The 23,938-nt window shown below is 26.7% G+C and overlaps 7 protein-coding genes across 7 annotated transcripts; 1 reads left to right on the top strand and 6 right to left on the bottom strand.

The window, feature by feature from the left end:
* Positions 1–1,843: 1,843 nt before the first annotated feature.
* On the bottom strand, positions 1,844–3,367 carry OCT59_012714 (uncharacterized protein; the record flags this gene model as incomplete). Its single annotated transcript, XM_066140305.1, has 1 exon — positions 1,844–3,367. One exon carries the CDS (start codon positions 3,365–3,367, stop codon positions 1,844–1,846), a length of 1,524 nt encoding a protein of 507 aa, XP_066001192.1.
* A 969-nt stretch (positions 3,368–4,336) lies between these two features.
* OCT59_012715 (uncharacterized protein) lies at positions 4,337–6,002 on the bottom strand. The gene has a single exon (XM_066140306.1). The coding sequence runs from the start codon at positions 5,923–5,925 to the stop codon at positions 4,441–4,443; it is 1,485 nt and encodes a 494-aa protein (XP_066001193.1). The 5' UTR covers positions 5,926–6,002; the 3' UTR covers positions 4,337–4,440.
* Positions 6,003–8,411: 2,409 nt separating this feature from the next.
* Positions 8,412–10,006, bottom strand: OCT59_012716 (uncharacterized protein; the record flags this gene model as incomplete). Its single annotated transcript, XM_066140307.1, has 1 exon — positions 8,412–10,006. The coding sequence occupies one exon, from the start codon at positions 10,004–10,006 to the stop codon at positions 8,525–8,527; it is 1,482 nt and encodes a 493-aa protein (XP_066001194.1). The 3' UTR covers positions 8,412–8,524.
* A 2,793-nt stretch (positions 10,007–12,799) lies between these two features.
* On the bottom strand, positions 12,800–13,309 carry OCT59_012717 (uncharacterized protein; the record flags this gene model as incomplete). The annotated part of the gene is made up of 1 exon (XM_066140308.1): positions 12,800–13,309. One exon carries the CDS (start codon positions 13,307–13,309, stop codon positions 12,800–12,802), a length of 510 nt encoding a protein of 169 aa, XP_066001195.1.
* Positions 13,310–13,469: 160 nt separating this feature from the next.
* OCT59_012718 (uncharacterized protein) lies at positions 13,470–13,844 on the bottom strand (the record flags this gene model as incomplete). Its single annotated transcript, XM_066140309.1, has 1 exon — positions 13,470–13,844. One exon carries the CDS (start codon positions 13,842–13,844, stop codon positions 13,470–13,472), a length of 375 nt encoding a protein of 124 aa, XP_066001196.1.
* Positions 13,845–15,639: 1,795 nt separating this feature from the next.
* On the bottom strand, positions 15,640–16,662 carry OCT59_012719 (uncharacterized protein; the record flags this gene model as incomplete). The annotated part of the gene is made up of 2 exons (XM_066140310.1): positions 15,640–15,843; positions 16,108–16,662. The coding sequence occupies 2 exons, from the start codon at positions 16,660–16,662 to the stop codon at positions 15,640–15,642; spliced, it is 759 nt and encodes a 252-aa protein (XP_066001197.1).
* Positions 16,663–21,907: 5,245 nt separating this feature from the next.
* On the top strand, positions 21,908–23,536 carry OCT59_012720 (uncharacterized protein; the record flags this gene model as incomplete). Its single annotated transcript, XM_025332595.2, has 1 exon — positions 21,908–23,536. The coding sequence occupies one exon, from the start codon at positions 21,908–21,910 to the stop codon at positions 23,372–23,374; it is 1,467 nt and encodes a 488-aa protein (XP_025169891.1). The 3' UTR covers positions 23,375–23,536.
* Positions 23,537–23,938: the final 402 nt, after the last annotated feature.

Genomic DNA, 23,938 nt, shown 5'->3' on the forward strand with positions numbered 1-23,938 from the left:
GTAAAGATAAACGTCAGTTGTATTATTTATTAATCAGTTATGTAATAATTCTAATAATTCTAAAATTGGAAATAAAATCATAGATATAATATTTGTAAAAATACTTTTACAAAACAATTGTTATTAAATTGAAACGAATTGATTTAGTTTTCTTAACTCCAGTCTGTAAAGTCTAGTTTATTGATTTGAACCAGACGAAACATATTGCGAAAAAAAAAATTCTGACGAAATTTATAAAAAATTTCATTGAAAAATTTTATATTTGTTAATAAAAATTATCACTATATCTAAGTTAAATTCATACTCACATACTGACAACTGAAACAATTGTATAAAAGTTCCATTTTTAAACTACATTATATTATCAGTTATACTTTTTTTCAAAATACAACCCAAATATTTTAATCAAATAATAACTGGAAGTTCAATCTCTTCTCTATGTATTCGATCTCAAGCCAATGATAATTAGCAGGATTAATATGAACCAGAAAAGTTTAAAATAGATGAATTTAATTTAAAAAAACTTTTAATTTACTTATTTAAATACAGTTGAATTTTTTAAAGTATTCGCTTTGAATAAGTTTATATTTATCATTATAAACAATTATGGAAGTTTTGAATTTTTTAATAAATGGAATGATCAGGATTGGAATAATTGGATTGAAGCAACTATTTCTAAAAAAATAAAACTTAATATTATAAGTTTGAAAATTTTTGTAAGCTTTGGAAAAGTTTATCATGCGAATTCTCACAAAAATCATGCATTAAAATATTTTTTTTTTGATTTCAACGATGTCACAGTTGAATCAATTGTCCGTGAAGTAATTAATGCATCAAACATGTTTCATTTATATAATAACTATGAATTTTTTTAACGCTTAAAGTATGTTAAGTTCTAATTTTATTCTACAATTTACAGAATATTTTCTGGACAATTTCAAGAACGTCGAGTATATAAGCTGTTTTTTCTCTTAGATCGCAATTTGGTTTATCCTTAGGACAGAAAAATTACCAAACTTGCCATTTCACCGAAAATTTATATCTTTACTGCGCCTTAATTCCAAATTATTTGATCGTGAATTCGTGATAATCGCTCTCTTGATTTTTTTAGGGTAAACTTCTTATAACATACTTTTGTAATTATGACTAATAAAGAAAAAATTTACAGTTTCTAAAAAATTGTAGGCTAATTTACTTTCAAAATGCAATAATAAAATTAATAAACCAATAGGCTCAGAACATCAAAATTGATGGTTTATTATCATTTAAGGATCATTTAGAGGATTCGGTAAAAAAAAATTTTTTTATGAAGCTGTAAGCTTGCTAGAGGTCTGCATTAACCCCTATTTTACAACTCGGCCTGGCCTGCACTTGGAAATTAACCTAAAATGCCCGGCCCGAACCGTACCAAAACTATTATTTTGTAATACAAAAAAAAATCGGTCAACTTAATTTTGGCCAACTTAATATTGACCAGTTTAATTTGGGTCAGAATTACGAAAATCCGGTTTAACGGAAAATTATATGCGTGAATTTTGAAAGAAAACTTGCCGGCCTTATCCCGAATCCGGGTCCAGGCCGGGTTTCCGGGTTTCCGGGTTCCGGGTCCCGTTTGCAGACCTTTGCTCCGATCTAATTAAATTGTTTTGTGCAACAATAATAATGGTTGAATAATAAAATACAAAAACTTTAAACCTACAAAGTGTATGTAATGTGCTGTATATCAAGTGAAATTTTGAAGGTTAAATTCATTTATTAAATTCTTAGATTTAATAGTGTTTATATATTGTGTTTCTAAAAAAAATACAATAATTCTAAAATGTTGACATTATTAAGATGTCATTCATATCTTATGGTTCATATTTACTACATTTATAAAAGAATCAATTCTAAAATCTTTGATCACTCCATTATTTTTATATTTATTGATCAATTTTACGTAATCATCTCCTTCATAAATAGATTCGGATGTAAATATGGAAAGTGTACAGCCTTTCCATGTTTCTAAGAATTTCTCTAAAGTTTCCAAAGGAAAATCAAAATCACCACAAAATCTAAATTCCTTTATATTGATCGGCGCAGAGCTAATTAATATTTCTAATAAATTTTCTCCATTTTCTAATAAGTTTTCTCTATTTTCTAATAAGTTTTCTCCATTTTCTAAAAAGTTTTCTTCAGTTAAGTCTTCATAGCTTGTATCAACCATAATTAATAATAATGATTTCAAATTATGACAAATTTTTAGCAATATTTTAAGTTCAGTCAGATGCTCATTCAATGGTGGAAATATAAGTGATAAACATTCAATTGAAGGACAAAATTTATGAATACTACGTATAAAAGTAAGAGAATCTTCATTGAAGTTAACTCCAAACTCTTCAATTTCATAAGGTTCTAACAAGATTTTCTTTAGATGTCCTCCACTATTTTCAATTATAATAGAAGCTGCTCCTAAATTATAATGATCTATCATAAATATCTCAAGATCACGATATACACACTTTTTTAATTGTTCTTTACTAAAGGAATCAAAATATGTTATCAATGATTTTAGTTTATGAAATTTTGGGAATACCTTTGGTGATGAGAGACAAATATATTGAAAGACAATATTTAAATGAATGATATTATTTGCACTTTTTTCTAATGAAAAAAGAATCTTTTTGTAATGGTCCAATCCAGGAATATATGAATGATACCCAACATCTCTCCATTCAAAATACTTTAAATTTTTCTGAACTCCAATTAGTTCAACAATCCCATGATAATCGTTTACTACGTTTACATTAGCAATTATGAGTTTCTGTATATATTGACATAGCTGTGCTAATCCATAAAAATATGAAGAATCTATTGATGTGTCACATTTTAATTCGCAAAGTGATTCAAAACGAAGCATAGCATCTGGATAATGAAATATTTGATGTCTAATTGATTTCATATCCAAATATTTTAGCTCTGGAAATTTCTTCATAAAGAGATAATAAAATTCGTGTTCCAAAAGATATTGCTCATGAGCTAAAGATATTCCAATAGAAGTTATAGATTTCGTAGTATCTGTATTAATACTTCTACAGAATGATAAATAATCAAACAAAAGTGTTTGGTATGAAAATGATGGCAGTCGGATTCCGTATCTCATTAGAGATTCTTTAACATCATAAGATAAATAAGAAGCAATGATTGTAAATAAATAATTTTTATTTTTATAATTAATATCGTTATAACTCCAAGGATTTTTCCATAAAATTGGAATCGCATTTTCACACCAAAGTCTGTTGACCATTAGACATGAAAAGAGGGATTTTGAATCATCTTGTAGTTCTTCAAATATTAAGAAAAGAATATCTTTATTGAGTTTGGACATTCTTCATCAAAATAATATTTTATAATTTGTTTGTATATTTAATTATAATTTTTCGTAATATTGAAATGTAAAAAAAAAAGTTTTTTTAACACAATGAGTAAATTTTACGCCAAATACTTGATTTATCCTAGTGTTTGTATCACCTGCATCATGTGTTGACAGTCATGACACTGTAATTTTCACAAGGAAGGGATTTATTCTATTAATAAGACGCAGGAATATATATGTAGGAGCAGGTATACAGATGAATCATCATCAGATTGGAATTAGTAAGGTTTTGATTTAAAATTTTTTCGTCTATAGATAGTTAGGCCATCAGGTTATGTATTTTTTATCAAAATTTTGCTTAAACCGCTCCAATTTAATTATTTGTTTAACATACCTCTATTTTTAGGATTCTATTAAATATATACTAATAAATATGTTTAATACCCCCCTCTAAATTTAAATTTTGATTTTCCAGAATTTTCCGAATTTGTTTTTTATTGTAGACTCAAACTCTGGACGTTAAACAATTGGAGCGGCCTTAGTTGACCTAAATTTTGCTAATCATATATACATTTATATCTAATGTACTTTTTTGGCCGATTGCATTGTAATATTTAGCGTTAATTGAAGAAAATTTTCTTAGCTTTGAAAAGGAAATTTTATTTGTATATTTTTGCAGGTTTTTCAATATCAGGTGTCAATTATGCATATAATAAAAATTTTTTTTGCCATCAGACCCCTATATTTCAGACCAAAATCTATTGACCATTAAACATGAAAAAAGGGATTTTGTATTGTTCCGTAATTCTTTAAAGAATATCTTTATTGAGTTGGACATTATTTAATAAAAAGTAATGAAACTGTTTTAAAATTAATCTTTATAATGTAATGGGTATTTTTATATTGTATTTAATTTTTTTTTTAAAAAAAGAAAGAAACTAATAAGCAATAGAAATGTACTGCAAATATATCAAGTAAAATTTTGAAGGCTAAAATCATTTATTAAATTCTTAGATTTAATACAGTGTTTATATATTGTGTTTCTAAAAAAAAATACTTTAATTCTAAAATGTTGACACTATTATTCATATCATATGCTCCATATTTACTACATTTATATAAGAACCACATTTAAAATCTTTGATCACTCCATTATTTTTATATCTATTAATCAATTTTACGTAATCATCTCCTTTATAAGTAGATTCGGATGTAAGTATCATGGAAAGTGCACAACCTTTCCGTGTTTCTAAGAACTTCTCTAAAGCTTCCAAAGGAAATACAAAATCACCACAAAATCTAAATTCCTTTATATTGATCGGTGTAGAACTAATTAATATTTCTAATAAATATTCTCCATTTTCTAACATCCCCTCATGAGTTAATTCATCAAAGTTTGTATCAAGCATAATTAATAATAATGATTTCAAATTATGACAAATTTTTAGTATTTTTTCAAGTTCAGTCAGATGCTCATTCGATGGTGGAAATATAAGCGATAGACATTCAATTGAAGGACAAAATTTATGAATATTACGCATAAAAATAAGAGAATCTTCATCGAAGTAATTTTCATACTCTTCAATTTCATAAGATTCTAACAAGATTCTCTTTATATTTTCTCCACTATTTTCGATTATAATAGAAGCGGCTTTTAAATTATAATGATCTATCATAAATATCTCAAGATCACGATATACACACATTTTTAATTGTTCTTCACTATAGGAATCAAAATTGGCTATCAATGTTTTTAGTTTATGAAATTTTGGGAATATACTTGGTGATAAGTCACTATGAAATAAAGAGAAAATTTTTAAATGAATGATAATATTTGCACTTTTTTCTAATGCAAAAAGAATCTTTTCGTAACGTTCCAATCCAGGATTATGTGAAGGATGCCCATCATCTCTCCATTCAAAATACTTTAAATTTTTCTGAACTTCAATTAATTCAGTAATCCCATGATAATCGTTTGCTTTTGCATCACCATTAACAATGAGTTTCTGTATATATTGACATAGCTGTGCTAATCCATAAAAATATGAAGAATCTACTGACGTATCACATATTAATTCGCAAAGTGATTCAAAGCGAAGGCTAGCTTCTGGAAAATAAAATATTTGATGACTAATTGTTCTCATATCCAAATACTTTAACTCTGAAAATTTCTTCATAAAGAAACGATAAAATTCTTGTTGCAAAAGAAATTGATCATAAACTAAAGAAGACCCAATAAAAGTTATATCGCTTATATTATTTACATTAATACTACTGCAAAAAGACATATAATCAAACAAAAGAGTTTGGCATGAAACTAATGGTAATTGAATTCCTCGTCTCGTCAAGAATTCTTTAATATCATTAGGTAAATAAGAAGCAATAATTGCAAATAAATAACTTTTATTATCATAATTAATATCGTTATAGCTCCAAGGATTTCTCCATAAAATTGGAATCACGGTTTCACACCAAAGTCTATTTACCATTAGACATGAAAAGAGGGATTTTGAATCATCTTGTAATTCTTCAAATATTAAGTAAAGAATATCTTTATTGAGTTTGGACATTATTTATCAAAATAATATTTTATAATTAGTTTCTATCTTCAATTATAATTTTTCGTAATATTGGAATATTTAATTGTAAAAAAAAAAATTTTTTTTTTTTAACAAAATTATAAATGTGAACATTAAGTACATTAAGTAATGTTTCACAATGAGCAAATTTTACGCCAAATACTTGATTTAACAGATGTTTGTATCACCTGCATCATGTGTTACATGCTGTAGCATATGAAAGTCATGACGTAATTTTTTCTTTTTTTTTTTTACAAGCGTAAACGCATTTCTTTATTAAATAAAGTGCAATAACAAAGCAAATTGTATAAAAGATCTTTTAAGTGATGTTATTGTAAAAAAAAAAATGACTTCAATTTATAAATATTCAAATTGTTGATCTCTCCTTTATAAATAAGTTTCGTTAAAATAAAATTTTTTTTTAAATCCAGCTTTTTCTTAAATAAAATGAAGACTTTTTCTATTTATAATGAGTAAATTTAGTATAGAGAAATGGCAGATTTCGGTTTATTATAAGTTAAAATAGTAAAATAGCAAAAATTTAAGGGAATTGCTAAACGTGTCCTGGGCGGGGATTTTTTCCAAATATGTCACATGATGTACAATATATAGAGCAAAATTTATTAATCGGATCTTTTTAACTTAGCTAATTTTTGATCGGCTAAACTTAAGATTTTATCGCAAAAGATATTAAAAAAAAAAATTTTGCAAACATATTTATTCAAAATAATCTCATCTAATGAAATTTTATTTGCAAATATTAAAATTTGAGTTACACATTTACGATTTTAAAGAAAAAAATCATCATATTTTTAATAAAGTGTTACAAATAAAAGAAACAATAACAATAAATAAAAAGATAAGTAAATTACAATGATCAAGAAGAAAGATGCTAATAAAAAATGAAATAACAATGAAGTAATGGAAGGTAATAGAAGATGAAAGGGAGTAAAAAAGAGTAGTGAGAAGTGATAGGAGACAAAAAGAATAAATATGGCATGATGGTAGATGAAGAGGAGTGATGGGAGACGAAAAGGAGTGATGGAAGACGAAAAGGAGTGATGGAAGACGAAAAGGAGTGATGGAAGACGAAAGGGAGTGATGGAAGACGAAAAGGAGTGATGGGAGACGAAAAGGAGTGATGTGAGACGAAAAGGAGTGATGGAAGACGAAAAGGAGTGATAGGAGACGAAAGGAGTGATGAGAGACGAAAAGGAGTGATGGGAGACGAAAGGAGTGATGGGAAACGAAAAAAGTGATGAGAAGATGAAGAGGAGTAATGGGAAGATGAAGAAGAATGATGGGAGATAATGGGAAGATGATGGAAAGATGAAAAGGAGTGATGGGATACGAAAAGGAGTGATGAGATGATGAAGAAGCGTGATGGAAAGATGAAGAGCAGAGTGGAATAAAATTTTTTCGTCCATAGTTAGGCCATCAGGTTATGTATTTTTTATCAAAATTTTACTTTGTTGATTTAAATTTTGATAATCATATTATTCATATATATATATATGTATTGTAATATATAGCGTTAATTGAAGGAAATTTTCTTAAATTATTTTGAAAAATATTATTGATATTAGAGAAGACATAATAAAATAAATCATTGTCTGAATTCTGAAATTTTATTTGCATATTTTTGCAGGATTTTCAATATCGGGTGTCAATTATACATATAATAAGAAAATTTTCACCATCTGACCCCTATATTTCGGACCAAAATCTATTGACCATTAGACATGAAAAAAGAGATTTTTGTATTGTTATGTAATTCTTTAAAGAATATCTTTATTGAGTTGGACATTCTTTAATAATGAACTATTTTATAATTAATCTTTATAATTGTAATGGGTATTTTTAGTTTGTTTTTTTAAAAAAAGAAAGAAACTAGCCCTATTCGATCGCATTTTTTAGTCGGTTGTGGTTTAATTTGATTGGCCGGAACTGCTTGCATTTGTTTGCGCGACCGATCTTTTAGACCAATATTAGCCCTGTTCAATTCAAGATCGTATCGCTCAGATCGGAAAAAAAAATTAACCGATCAAACCGCAGTTACAATTGAGCACAATTTGTATAGCTCGATCGGATCATATCATAAAAAATAAATATTGTTGGTCGCTGGCACGCGTCACGTTAATCAAAATCGATGGATCGGTTTGACTGACCGCTGATTGTTTTTTGTAACCAATCATTTAGGGGCACATTTTGCAATCAATCCGGTCGATCTAGAATTGAACAGGGCTATTTTTTAGGTTTTTTGGATCGAACTTTTTCTACCAATAAGATTGCTTTATTCCTAATAACTGATGATTTTGAACAGGGTTACTATTTCTTATATAATAAAGAACGGAACCAAACTCCAATCAAATTAAATTGTTTTGTGCGACTATAATAATGGTTGAATGATGTTTGTGTTTAATCAAATACAAGAACTTTAAACCTACAAATTGTAATGTACTGTATATCAAGTGAAATTTTGAAAGTTAAAATCATTTATTAAATTTTTAAACTCAATAAAGTGTTTACATATTGTGTTTCTAACAAAAAATACGTTAATTCTAAAATATTGACACTATTAAGATGTCATTCATATCTTAAGGTCCATATTTACTATATTTGTATAGGAATCATATCTAAAATCTTTGATCACTCCATTATTTTTATATTTATTAATCAATGTGACGTAATCATCTCCTTCATAAATAGATTCGGGTGTAAGTACTAAGGAAAGTGCACAACCTTTCCGTGTTTCTAAGAATTTCTCTAAAGTTTCCAAAGGGAAATCAAAATCACCACAAAATCTAAATTCCTTTATATTGATCGGCGTAGAACTAATTAATATTTCTAATAAATTTTCTCCATTTTCTAAAAAGATTTCTTGAGTTATGTCTTCATAGCTTATATCAACCATAATTAATATTAATAATTTCAAATTATGACAAATTTTTAGTAATTTTTTAAGTTCAGAAAGATGCTCATTCGATGGTGGAAACATAAGTGATAAACATTCAATTGAAGGACAAAATTTATGAATACTACGTATAAAAGTAAGAGAATCTTCATTGAAGTTATCTTCAAAATCTTCAATTTCATAAGGTTCTAACAAGATTTTCTTTAAATGTCCTCCACTATTTTCAATTATAATAGAAGCTGCTCCTAAATTACCATAATCTATCATAAATATTTCAAGATCACGATATACACACTTTTTTAATTGTTCTTTATCAAAGGACTCAAAATTTGCTATCAATGATTTTATTTTATGAAATTTTGGGAATACCTTTGGTGATGAACGACTAATAAATTGAAAGACAATATTTAAATGAATGATATTATTTGCACTTTTTTCTAATGCAAAAAGAATCTCTTTGTAACGGTCCGATCCAGAAGAATATAAAAGAGACCTATCATCTCTCAATTCAAAATACTTTAGATTTTTCTGAACTCCAATTAATTCGGAAATACCATTATAATTGTTTATTCTTACATTAGCAATAATGAGTTTCTGTATATATTGACATAGCTGTGCTAATCCATAAAAATATGAAGAATCTACTGACGTATCACATTTTAATTCACAAAGTGATTCAAAACGAAGTGTAGCCTCCGGAAAATAAAATATTTGATGTCTAATTGATTTCATATCCAAATACTTTAACTCTGAAAATTTCTTCATAAAGAGACGATAAAATTCTTGTTGCAAAAGAAATTGATTATAAATTAAAGAAGACCCAATAGAAGTTATAGTGTTTATAGTATTTACATTAATACTACTACAAAAAGACAAATAATCAAACAAAAGAGTTTGGCATGAAACTAACGGTAATTGAATTCCTCGTCTCGTCAGGAATTCTTTAATATCATCAGATAAATAAGAAGCAATAATTGTAAATAAATAACTTTTATTATCATAATTAATATCGTTATAACTCCAAGGATTTCTCCATAAAATTGGAATCACGGTTTCACACCAAAGTCTATTTACCATTAGACATGAAAAGAGAGATTTAGGATCATCTTGTAATTCTTCGAATATTAAGAAAAGAATATGTTTATCGAGTTTGGACATTCTTTATCAAAATAATTAGTCTTTTATAATTAATTTGTATCCTCAATTATAATTTTTCGTAATATTGAAATATTTAATTGTAAAAAAAAAAAAAGTTTCTTTTTAGAATAAATGTGAATGTTTCAAATTTTACGCCAAAAACTTGATTTGGCTAGTATTTATATCATCTACATCATGTGCTACATATTGTGGTACATGACACTGAATAGCATACAAAAAAAAAACTCGTCACTTTTATTAAAATTCCGCAGTAACATATATATTCGAAAACACAAAAATATTTTTTCGAGGAGAGAGGACCACGGGGTGGCCTCTGACGGGAAACACTCCACATTAACATCAAGACCTTAAGGAAAGATGAACACACCGCACCACTGGGTCCCTTCTCTAGAATATTTTCGAACAGAAGAGTTTCACTTTCTTGGTGACTTTCTTATTCACGACCCTCCGCCTTTTGAAAATTACTTACCAGGCACCGACACCTATAATGACTTATTACTTATCCACAAAGTTCACATAAACAACAAGCTCGACTAAACTATATTGGTTTACCAAAAAAGAGTAAAAGTAGTCTATATCGATACCTCCTGACCTTGACGGCTGGTTAGCTAACACGTTCGTTCATACCTTCGACAAACATCTTTGCACGCAGCATGGTCACGTGCACATCATGACAATCTACTTTTAACGGAAATCTACCATCGCTATTTGATCGACCTTGGGTTCAAGTAGAACCAATTGAATCACACGCTGACATTTTTGAAATCTCCCATTTAGGTAAAAATTTATACAACAAAAAGAATCTTCCAGAACGACAACCACGTGATAAATTTAAACTTACATACCACGAAAACCGATTCTGTGCGAATTGCGACACTGGCTTCGACTACTGCACTTACGACAATCCAACCTGCAATATAACTACACACCCATCACAGAGTCCCTCGTGAAATATCGGCGGCTCTCGGCCTCCTTTTTTATTTCGTGATGGTAGTTATTATAAAATTTATATAGTTATTTTACGCAATATAAATGATAGAAATTTGTTCTGCGTCCGGGTTTCAATTGTAGAGTTTTTTCATTTTTGTTCCTATAGTTATTTATTTTCTTGTAGCTTTTTTCTCTAGTGTGGGCGAGTCCTTTTCGGAGTGGTCCTCCATTGGTTCTTTAGTTTAGCACACCAGGGTGGGGCTGTCGATTTTGACGGTTTGGCTCACGGTTATTGTAAATTGCTTTTGGCTTACGCATAGTTTGTCCTTGTAATTTGTTCCGTGGCTTTGTTCACGTGGAATCTAAATATAAATATAAAAATAAAAGCAATCTATATATACGGTGAGTAAAGATAAACGTCATAAAGATGAGAGCCATGGTTACACCAAAACAATTGCAGACGTAAGAAATTCAAAACTTTAATTCATTAATATTAATAAAAGTGAATTGATTTAGTTTTACTTAACTCCAGTCTGTAAAATTTGAACCAGGCGAAACCTATTGCGAAAAAAAAATTCTTTCGAAAAATTTATAAATAATTTCATTGAAATATTTTTACAATTGTTAATAATAAATTTAATGTCTATGTATAAGTTAAATTCATAATTCCACAATGGAAATTATTTATTTATGATACTTTGTAATTTTCGAATTAAATTTGCGAGACTATTTATTTCCAACATTAATATTTAAAATTATTATTAGTCTAATTAATGATGTTTGATCATATTCAATACTTAGGAATCCCCGCACTCTTGTACCAGGTTCGCCTATTATATTTCCCAAATGTTAATTTTTTGTCGCCAAATACTTTAATAATTTTTTTCAAACATTTTCGCCAAAAATATATTAAATTGCAAATGATAAAATAATGGGCCATAGCGGAAAGTGAATGAAAGAATGAATGAAAATAAGGCAGAAGGAAATCAAATCTGATTAAAAATAGATATGTTAAAGTAAATTATAAGTTTGAAATTATATTTTTTAGCGCTTTTTTCATTTATACATTTACAAATTTCTTTTTATATTTATTAAAGAGATCGAAAAATATTTTCAATAAAATATTAATTACATATATTGACTTATAAATATCTTATCAAAAATTTTTGTTAAAAATATTAAACTTTTAAATATTAAATCATAATCTGAAAATTAATATTTAATATCAAAGAGTTTTTATAGACCATTTTTTTATTATTCTTAAAATCCTAACTCAATTGCTATAATAATTTTAATTCGGCCATTGCTGCTGAAGAATATTTAGTAATCTTGTTCTTTCACAATTATTTATATCTTCTAATTGTTTGGTTCAATTATCCATAATTTTAAGTGCAAATTATTCTAGTACTAATACATTCTAGAATGCATGAATTTGACTTATTTTTATATTTATTAAATAATTTTGCATAATTTCCTCTTAATTAAGTACTGTCCATTGTAAATATTAAAAGTGGACAATCCTTCCATTTTTTTTAGGAACTCATCCAAAGCTTGCAAAAAGAATTTAAAACTATAAAGAAATCTGATCCTTTAATAATTTTTCCCCATTTTCTAAAATTAATTTCTTCAGTTAATAGTCTTTCCATTTTTCTTATGTCCAATTACTTCAAATCTGAACATTTCCTCATAGGAAGACATATAGAATTTATGCCTTTTGCAAATTCTCTTCCTTCTTTTATAAGTAACGAGGCCTTTTTTCCTATCTTTTATAAGGTTTTTAATTTCAACTAATTTTTTCTCTAAATTATCAATTAATTTGACGACTTCTTCATCACGTGGTTTTTTTGCGGGATCACCCTTTAATCAAAATTCGACCCATAGGGTTCTCTCAAAAGAAGTTAATTCAGATTCAATCTTATCATAACGTTCAGTAATTTCAGCAACATGATCATCATTACAAGTAAGACCATGTATACGTTCAGGTTCTTCAGTTTCATTTTCTGTATCAATCATATAGTAAGTTGGAGGAGAAATTAAACGTGCATAAAAATTTTCTAAATTATTTTTAACGATAACCCGATCAAATTTTGAACCAGCAGAAGTAGGAGAATTTAGAGACGAAGGACTTGAATATGCGGCAATGTGAAGTTTATTTTCGATCAAAGCAACACGTATATTTTGAATTGTTAGTAGTAATTTAGCATGCTTTTGCTTTAAAGCTTTCGCAAGTGCGGAATCATCATTTAAAAGATCACTTTCAAATTCAGTTATTTGAGATTCAACATCTATAACATCACCCATGACCAAATCAGCATCATTATGTTCAATAAGTGTCTTCCTTATTTGAGTTATCTGATTACGCATACTTTCCATTGAACCGAGTAACTTTAATACACAGAATAACGATCAATAGTAATTTGTGATGAAAGTAGTTTAATACAATTATCCAATCTTGTAAGACGAACATTAAGATTTCTTAATTGTTTTTTCATTAAATCAATAACTGTTTGATCTTCATTATCAGTTAAATCTTTTATTGTAGTAATAATTTCATTGGCTTTTTTATCGAGATCAATAATTTTATAAGATTTGATCTTTTTTTGAGATTCTGGATAAATCGATTTATGTCATTTATTTTATCATCAATTATAGATGCAAGATTTTGTTCCTCATCGGTCCATTCGCGTTTATTAATAAAATCAGGTACTTTTATTTGTTTCAATCGATTTAAAGTAACATTGATCGATTTATCAGCATAATTAGCGGCATCGAACCATCTTGCTATACGACGATCGTGAGTTAAAGCTTGTTTTTCGGAAGTGACATTACTTTTTAATTCAGGTACGACATTATTAATAATATTATTAATATGATCGAATAAATCTTTTTGGGGAACGAAATCTTTCATGATAATGAAAACTTATAATTTCTTTAGAATATACATATTGAACCAATTCTTCAACTGCGACAATTTGGCATACCATTATCTAATAAAGATGATGAAATAACCACACCAGTACAGAAATGTCATTAATAATTCGATAACACCACTACCTAAAGGACTAGGATTGTCACCACCACCATCATGTTTCTTTCTAGATATTTTAACACCTTCTAATATTGCTTCAACTTCTTTAATTTCAACTTAAACTTGTTCAACATTTGAAGATAATTCTATTACCCATTTTTATTATATTTCGATTATTTTTGCCTTTTTCTTATGATGAAAAAGTGCCTCCTTAATTAATTTAAGATTGATAGAACGTATATGAAGGGAGAATTTAGAAATTCGATTTTTAAATTTAGTTTATGATAGAATATTATAGCATGATATTATTGTATAGCATAGTTACTTTATTATTGAATAAAGAAATATTTTGTCAACGACTCAACGTGGTGATGACCCACACCACAGGGTTGAGCGTTACAGGTTGACTTTCATATGATGCATTATCATTCGGATAAATAAATTTGCAAATAATAAAGAGAAAAAGACTGTTACATTATTAGCAAAAGCCAAATAAAAATGTTCTTTATAAGTAAAAAAATTTTTTTTTTTAAATAAAATAATGCATATAAAAAAATATATATTTAATATATTTATAATTATATTATACATAACCATTTTTTTTTTAAATTCGATTCCACTCTTGTTATGAAAGAATTTCTTGATTTTAAATTGTGTACAAAAATGTTGTAATATAAAAAAAATAATTATGTTTAAATGTTCAAATTTTAATTACTTCTTTAAATATTGGCGATGTAAAATAAGGCATTGTGACATAAACATTATACTGTATATTATACTTGAATAACTTTATTAGAGAATATCATATAATTAAATACAAATAAGAAATCTCTTTTATACCTTTGAATTCTTTAAACTAAAAATAAATTAATTTAAATAAAATGCTTTTTTTTGTAAAAAAAAAAATTACATGACGCTCTATCAATTAGATCCTTCTGATTTTTTTGTACTGGTTGCCCTATGAAAAATTTTATTCCGTGATTTCTGTAAGAATTCCGTGAATATGATATGATACATTTACGATGGAATAAAATAACACAGATTCACGGAATAAATTTTTATAGGGTTGAATATTAAACTTGTCAACGAGTCTAGAGAAAAGAAATGTTTAATACTAATATAAAAGAAATATATGTGTGTATTGATATTTTACTCATTTGTCTCATTGATGCAATTAGTTTCAATTCGTTAGAATAACGCTCCTTTCTGTGATACTTTTTTATATTCTTTTGACTTGTTACAATTTAAATATATAACAATCCATTCATAACGACATTGCATTTCGGAAAATGAAAATTTTTGATATTAATAATTACGTCAAATTTTCAAATTTTCGTTGCTTTAAAATAATATGCGTTACCAAATTCTTTGAAACATGTGAATGAATTATAAGCAAAATGTCATAGTTAAGACATTGTAAATGATCTATTTTTTATTTATAAGTATCAGGATTCTACAAGATACAACCCCTATTTAATATATACGTGATATCTAAAAACTAAAATTCTAAACAAATCTTAAGATAAATATTACGTAATATTATTTAGAAACAGATTAATTCGATTTCGATTTCAAACAACCATCTGCTTCACACATCGCATAATTCCACCATGAGAAAATGTAATATTATTAATAGGTATCATAATATTGTTATTGCAAGTATCTTTATTAGTACTCATAAGACATTGATTAATATTAGGAGCTCAATACAATCAGGTTTATTAAAAGATTCTTCATAACATTTTTCTGGAGTTGTATTTTCAATAGTTTCTATAGTATCCAGAGAAGAAAAGGCATGAATTTCGCCAGAAGTTTTAAATCCAGGATTCCCAGGTTGACAACAAGGAATCACAGTTGGAGTTGGAGTTGGAGTTTTACACTTAAATTGATTCAGACATATTTATGCAATATAGAATTCTGCTAATACTGGAGATACAAATATATTTACAGCTACTTTATATAGAAAAATATAATAAAACATAATTACCTACCCTTCTAGTTTGTACCATAATATTTTTCTGTATCTTTGGGAAAAGTATTTAAACAGAAATTATAGTAAAATTCATCTTCTAATTCAACTTTCTATATTTTTAAACTTTTCCTGAAGCACAATGCATTGTTCTAAGTCTCTAAAGACCCTAACCCTTCCCATCACGTTTAAACCAATCACACCATGTAAGAAACTTAAAATACTCAGTTCATTAATCATTCCTCTTGCGTTTTGCGATTGAACTGGAAATTTGATGGGATCCAACAACTTTATTACGATATTGACGAGGGTAACTTTCGGTGGTGGTGGATTTCTTGGTGGAAGGTTTGTAATCGCATCCTTTCCCGGATAAATAACTTCTCTTCCTGGAACTTGTGTAAGAAGCATCTCCAAGAATCTGTTTTCTGCTTCCGTTAATGTCACAAGACCCGGTTCCTTAAAAATTAACAAGCTCGTCAAACATATACATGTACATGAGGTAGAATATAAATTAGTAGATTTACCATTAGATCCCAAGTTAGTAAGCTCATCTTTATAAAACAGCAAGATTTCTTCGTCTATTTCGTACGGTCGTCCTTTCGCTTCCCACTTGGCTACTTCAGTCCAATTAACAGTGGCTTTCGACTCCTCTATCAATCTTTTCAATTCTTCATCTGATTCTTTAGACCACTTAACAGGCACCAATTTTTCTTCTGGTTTGTTAGACATTTTGATGAAGTTCATGATTAATACAGTGAGAGAATTTTTGTGATTTATATGACTTTACGTTACACAAATGACCAGCTTACTTACTCCACATGTATGACGTAATTACGAATAAATCTTTTACAGGAATTATATCTTCTAACAAAAATATTAATTTTTCGTTACTTATAAACTGGCGATTAGGTTTCAATAAAATTTTCTGTATTTAAGGAAAACTTTCAATTATTTTCGCCAGAAGAGATGAGATGGACGTATTTTTGTTGAAAAAGTAAATAAATACCCATTATTATATATCTTCTATGACGGAAGATCATTAATGATTACATCAATCATTAACATATAAGCGTAATTTCAATTGATTCTACAAATAGAATATTAAGACACAAAATTAGTAAGTAAGTACGTTGCCGCAAAAACTTTCATATGTTGATATATTGCACGATAGTACAGCAAAGAATCAGGTAAATAATACTTTGTTGCTTTATTGTTTAATTGTTAATCAATTTTTCGTATCATACTTATACCATTGTTTCTTTAATTTTAGTTTGTTGATCCACTTAGTTTTGATGAGGAATGCTAATTGATTTCTATATACCTTTTTTTGATGCATCATTAGATTTGACAGCAACACAATCATGTAATGATTCATACGAAGGTTGATTATATTTTGATAAAATGGAGGCAGAAAATGAAATGTATAGCTTTTATTAATTTTTCATTAATACAATAAAGCTACTCTCAACTTAATGCGGAACAAGTTTTTACCCTTATATTTTATCAACCCCGATACCACTGAAGATTATAAATCTTCTTCGCTATTCTCAATTGCATTTTTAGAGAGATCATTTGGAAGTTGTTTTGATACTTCATCGTTCTCACTCTATACATACTTTTTTTATAGGCGGTTCAAGTTCCTTACCAAATAATTAACTCTAATAATTTCTCCCAATTCTTTCCTCAGCTTTGATAATTGCATTACACAATTCAGTAAAATTTCCTGGGGCTTTGGGTTGTGATTTTGAAACATTCTCAACAGAACTGGGTAATGTATTCAACTCCTCAATAAGCTTTTCTCAGCATGGTATGGTGCGGCGCATCTATACTCATCAAATGAAAATTGGGTATTTTTAAACTTCAATAACTCATTAAAATTTTATGTTAAACTGAAAAAGTAAACTGATACAATTATAGATTAAAGGATTCTCTTTCATTTTATCGGATTTAATTTCCTCTAACTTTTATAGATTAAAAGTTATTAGCTTTTTAAGTTGGAGTATTTTTTATATAAGTCTATGTAAAATAGTGAAATTTCGGAATCAATTTTCCACGTGATTACGATTTGAGCCAATCAGGTAAATCTAATTTAATAAATCACGCAATGATCAATGGGGATGTTACCAAATAAGGCTAAACTATTACTTAATTTGGTAAAGATCGGCCTAAAATAAATTTTTGGACTGTTGATGAGTATAGATGCGCCGCACCATAGAATCCTGCAACGCGTCTTTCGACCCCTCCTTATTTGCTAGACGATTTCTTCGAGCGATTCGATAAATGATTTTTCTGTGCATTATCATTCTTGGAACTTTCAAATTGCTGTTGGCACCGAGCAGAATTACTACTTCCTTTCCACCCACAACTTTTCTTAATAATATTATTTAAAATCTGCAATTATCTTTTTAAGAAATTATATTATTAAGATGATATTATACATAATTATACATAATTAAATTTACCTTTACAATAAGTACTGACAGGTAGTCTAATGGTCAAATCATAAAATATTTTTTAGAACTTTTTGTTTACAGTATTTGTAAATTATTTCAGTAGTCATTTATGAATTTATTATGAATTTTCTTCTTCAGATCATATTAACATTTCTTAATAAAGATGCATATGGAAAATGTTAAGCATATCTAAGTTACAACAAAGTATTTAATTTTACATTTACTTATTCAATTCAGATAGAGGTTATCTTTGTCTCGTAAGCTAATTTTAAATAAATCTTAATAATCTTAACGCCTTCACATTTGATAATTGATTATGTAAAAAATATTTGCACAAAATATGATTTTTTAATTATATTCAATAAAAAATTTTTATTATTAGTTGATTATATATACAAGTTTTCTGGAATAGTAAAATCCATAAAAATAATCATTTATAAGACTTTTCTAGAAACAGGGATAAATATCTACATATATATATATATATTACAAATAATGTACCAACTAATAATAATAAAATAAAAATATTGATCTAACAAAAAAAATTTATTTTCTGGATATCTAGTAAATTGAAAATATTGTGAAGTATATAATTATAATAACTGAAGTAAAGAAAGCAATAAGTATTAAAGAACACCTGATTGCAAGAATTACTAGAACCAATCAAAATGATTTTATGATTTGAAACGTAAATTTATTTTAAGAAATAATTGATAACCGACAATTATTCATATTTTGGTTTTACTTAAGTTTTTTCAATTACATTTCCATCATTATGTTTTACTTTTACATAGGTTCACAAGTGGATCTTCCGTTGCTGATAAACTTACATCATCTTTACGCAATCTTTACAATAATTTAAATCAAACTACTGAAGTGTTGTTCCATACACAGGTAATCTAATAACCAAACCATTTGAATTAAAATTTTTATTCAAAAATCTGGTGATTATTTAGAGAATTTTGGATATGGATTTGGTTATAATAGTCTATTATTAAATTAACAATTTCTTCAATTAATTAATTATAAAATATTGTAAAAATATTAATTTTTTTTTGATTTTAATGAATTTAAGAATCAAAACTATTTATCCGGCGTTCAAAATAATTGAAAATCTTAATCATCTTTCTACCAACGTCGGTCAATTTTCCTAATGTTATATTGATTTGTAAATATAATTATTTAATATAATATTTTATTTCTTTGTTTAATAATAAGAAAAAATTGAAAGAAAAAAAAAATTTGGGGGAAAGAAAAAGGATAAAGAAAGAAATTGGTTCAAAAAAGGGAAATTTCTGAAAAAAAAGGAATCTGAAAAAAAAATAAGTACCGAAAAAAATTCCGAAAAAAAAGGACAATAATTCGGTCCAAAAAGAGTGAAAAAAAAACTTTTTTAAAAACAAATAACAATACAGTCTGAAAAAAAAGATCGATAAAAAAAATTCGGTTTTAAAAGACCGAAATAATAGGATTATTTAATAAAAAAAAAACAAAAGGGAATGAGAAAAAACAAAATTTTCAGTTTGAAAAAAACTAAACCAAAAGAAGAAAGGGAGAAAAATTTTTTTCGGTTTGAAAAAAAAAATTAATCAAAAAAAAAATTTCATTAACTGAAATTGTATTAGTTGATCGAAATGTACACGGATCGTCGGATCGAATAAATAGATCAGGTAGAGGCATGTTATGGGTATTAATTATATGGCATAAGATTTCAAGTTATTCAATTTAAATTATTTTTCGGGACTAATCCAAATGTCAGACAAATTTTTTTAGTTATATAGATTTATCAAAAAATTTATTTAATTAAAAAATTATTAATATTGTTATTAATATAAAAAGTTCTCACTAAATCATAAATTTCACGCAAATTTATTAGTCAGAAACAATATCATTGACTAAAAAAAAATTTCACTAAATATCGAAAAAGCCGTAGGACATAGTTCTAATCTGATTATAGTCTTGACCCAAACCAAAAAAGAATAAACAATATTTTTTGGGTTAAAAAAAAATTAATAAAAAAAGACTAAAAAGGTAGTTTCGGTTTTTACGATAAAAACTGAAAAATAAAAAAAAAATTATTATTGTCTATTTATCGCCGTTTTCAAAATGATGTACGCAGTTAAATTTGAATAAAAAAAAAGAAAACCGAAAACCGGACGAAAACCGGACGTAATATGGACAAAAAACGGATGAAAACCGGGCGAATATTGGTATTCGAATACTATTCGAATATACAATCACAAATAAACTGCGTACACCATTTTGAAAACGGCAATAATAGAAATGGTTAGTTGTGGTAAAAAAAATTATTTTTTTTTTTGTTAGTAATTAATCCATTAGAATAAATTAAAATTTTAATTAACTATGATGACATGTAAATACGAAATAGATTGGACGTAAGAATATCACACTTTTTATTGTTACACAATTCAAATTATTTATACGGGATAATCTAAATATGACCCAATTTTTTTAGTTGTACAATTATTTTAATTTTTCAAGACTGCCACAAAAAAAAAAATCTTGTAAGTGCGGTTTATACAAATTATTTTAAAAGGTATTTAATTTGATTTAATAGCAAAAGGCTCCAAAATAATTAGATATTATAATCATTTCAGAGCCTGTGACCTTTGGTCGCCAAATAATATTTAAAGATATTCTAATTTTTTCTTATAATAAAACACTAGTAGGTGAAAAGAAATACAAAATATTCATTCATTTATGATGACGATATTAATCTATTTAATTTAGTTTTTAATTTGCAACAAGACTTTTTTGAACCAGTTGAGCAAAATACACAATACGAATTTGAAGAAACAAATGATCTAAACATTAACCTGGGAACAGATGCTGTTAATGCTGAAAAAGAAGAAAAAAAATTTAAATTAATTTTATTAATGGACAATTGGACAATGCAAGATATATTCTTAGTATGAATGATGATAATTCAAATGCTTTAAAATGATAAAAAGTGTAAAATCCAATTGGAACGGAATAAAGAAAATGGTTAATGAAGTAGAATATTATCATAATAAAACAATTTTTCAAGCGACATGGAATAGAAAAATAATGCATCCTGATTATAAATTGTAGATTATTGAATATATATTCAAAAAAAAATTTATGCATATTCATAATGATTTTTTCAATATGTTATTACTTAATGTTTTATTTTATTTTTATTTATATATATATTTTTTGTTATTTAGAAGTGTTTCCCCTCGATTTGCTCCTGATGGTTATGCAGCAAGATGATTATTTGTCAGTCATTGATTTATTTAGCAAACGTACGACAAGGAGATGACCAATTCTTTTCATTTTTGAAAACGAACTCACGCCCATATATTCTGACGCAAATCATTAAGTCACGTAACAGGACTTGCCTAATCTAGTTAATAGTAGATAATATTTTAAATCTATAATGGAAATGATCACCCAGCAGTATCTAAAACAAACGTAATATTTGTCACACAATATGCTAAAATCACATAAAAAATTTTTTTTTCTCCAGGGAAAAAAAAATGTCTCTCAACGAAGACGTACTTTCTCAAATATTTAAAGAATTAAAAGATGATAAAAATTCTCTCTATTCATGTCTTTTAGTTAACAGACTTTGGTGCGCAATAACTGTACCAATTTTATGGAGAAATCCTAACCATCATTATTATTTTCTCCCTTCATCGTTAATTTATCATACCTTTAATTCCTTTTGTTATTACAGTAAACCGAGAAATTTATTTAATACAATACTTTTACATTTATCGGAAGAATCTAGAGATATTTTGAAGAATCAAGGAATTAATATTGATGAAAAATATAAGCATCCTTTATTTAATTATATTAACTACTGGAAATATTTGAATTTCCTATTTATGAGAGATTTGATTTATGATAGTGGAATTGATAAATCCAAAGTATCTATTATAAAAAATGAGATATTAAAGTTATTCATAAACAAAAATACAAATTTTGTTCATCTTACTATTTTAAATCATTTAACTTGTGTTCCAATATATTTAGATTATCAACCACATCTTATTTCAGGATTTGAATGTTGCTTTTCAAAACTTGAATCTATTCATTGTAATAATTATTTTAATCAGGATATTTTAAAGGAATTAGCGAAAATATGCAAATCAATTAAGGAATTGAAATTCGATATTATTTGCCAAAATACTACTAGTGGAATCATTGAATTAATTGAAGTACAAAAAAACTTAATTGATGTCAATTTCTCCAAATTTGTACGTTTCAATAATCGATTATTTATAAGATATCTTGAAGAATCATTGATTAAGCATGCAGATACTATTCAATGTTTGAAAATTAATCGTATACCTATTTTGAAACTTAAAAAATTTCTTTCATATTTTGTAAGTTTATTAAGGTTAGAAATTGTATTTAACAAATTTTGGGACGATTCAGATAAAGAAAATTTAACATTACCTATTTTAAAAGCTTTAAAAGTTCGACTAGTTTCTCCTAATATTGTGATAAATATAATCGAAAACACAAAGGGACACCTTTCTGAAATTTGTTTAGATTATGATGATTATCATGATAATGGAATTGAAAAAATTATACAAGCAATATATCAAAATTGCTCAAATCTTCAATATCTTAAATTATTATGTGAGATTGGATCACTTATTTCGGAATTGGAAAATTTATTGATTAATTGTCAATTTTTAAATGAATTGGTTATTGACGCACTCAATAATTTTGATATGGATAAATTATTTATATTATTGACTAAATTTTCACCAATTACTTTATTTAAGTTTGAATTTATTGATTATAGGATTAATTCGGATGATATAAAATTATTTTTTGATAATTGGAAAGACAGAAATCCTATGTTACTAAAATTAATGTATCAACGGATTTCTATTAGTAATGAAATAGAGCAGCAATTAGAAGATTTAGTTGAAGAATATAAAGCAAAAGGAATAATTAAAAAATATTTCTTTGGTTGTTATAGCGTATAAAAATAAGTATTCTTTATTATTATGTATAGATAATGTTCTGTAAGAAGAAATTGAATTGATTACAATTGATTTTAAAAATATCTAAACAACAAGAAATTAATGTCAACTGTTGTAAAATTAATTTTATTCATGTATTTGATTGGTGGATTAGATTAAAAATTATTGTCCTAAAATTTTCTTTATATTTAAAATATCAAAGCAATTTTTTGTTTATGAGAATTCACAGAATTCACTCTTCCTTATATTGTATTTCAATATATTCTTTAAATAAATACGTAAAATTTCCTTATAATTACAATATAATTTATTGAAAATAGATATATGTTAAATTAATTCATGAAAAATTTGTTTAATTAAAAATATAGTCGCATTTACCATCATCTGTATAAATAGATACACAGAGATATTGATTAATAAATCGTAAATTGATTTATTTTACAATTGAATCACTTTAAATATTAACTAAATCCTAATTGTTAAAGTAATATTTGGATTACCCCATATCATAATATAAGCAGGTAAAGTATTATTTATGTCAATATCACTAATCCGTGTTTATAAATT

The sequence above is a fragment of the Rhizophagus irregularis genome, chromosome 20 (genome assembly GCF_026210795.1).
Source record: "Rhizophagus irregularis chromosome 20, complete sequence".
NCBI lineage: Eukaryota > Fungi > Glomeromycota > Glomeromycetes > Glomerales > Glomeraceae > Rhizophagus > Rhizophagus irregularis.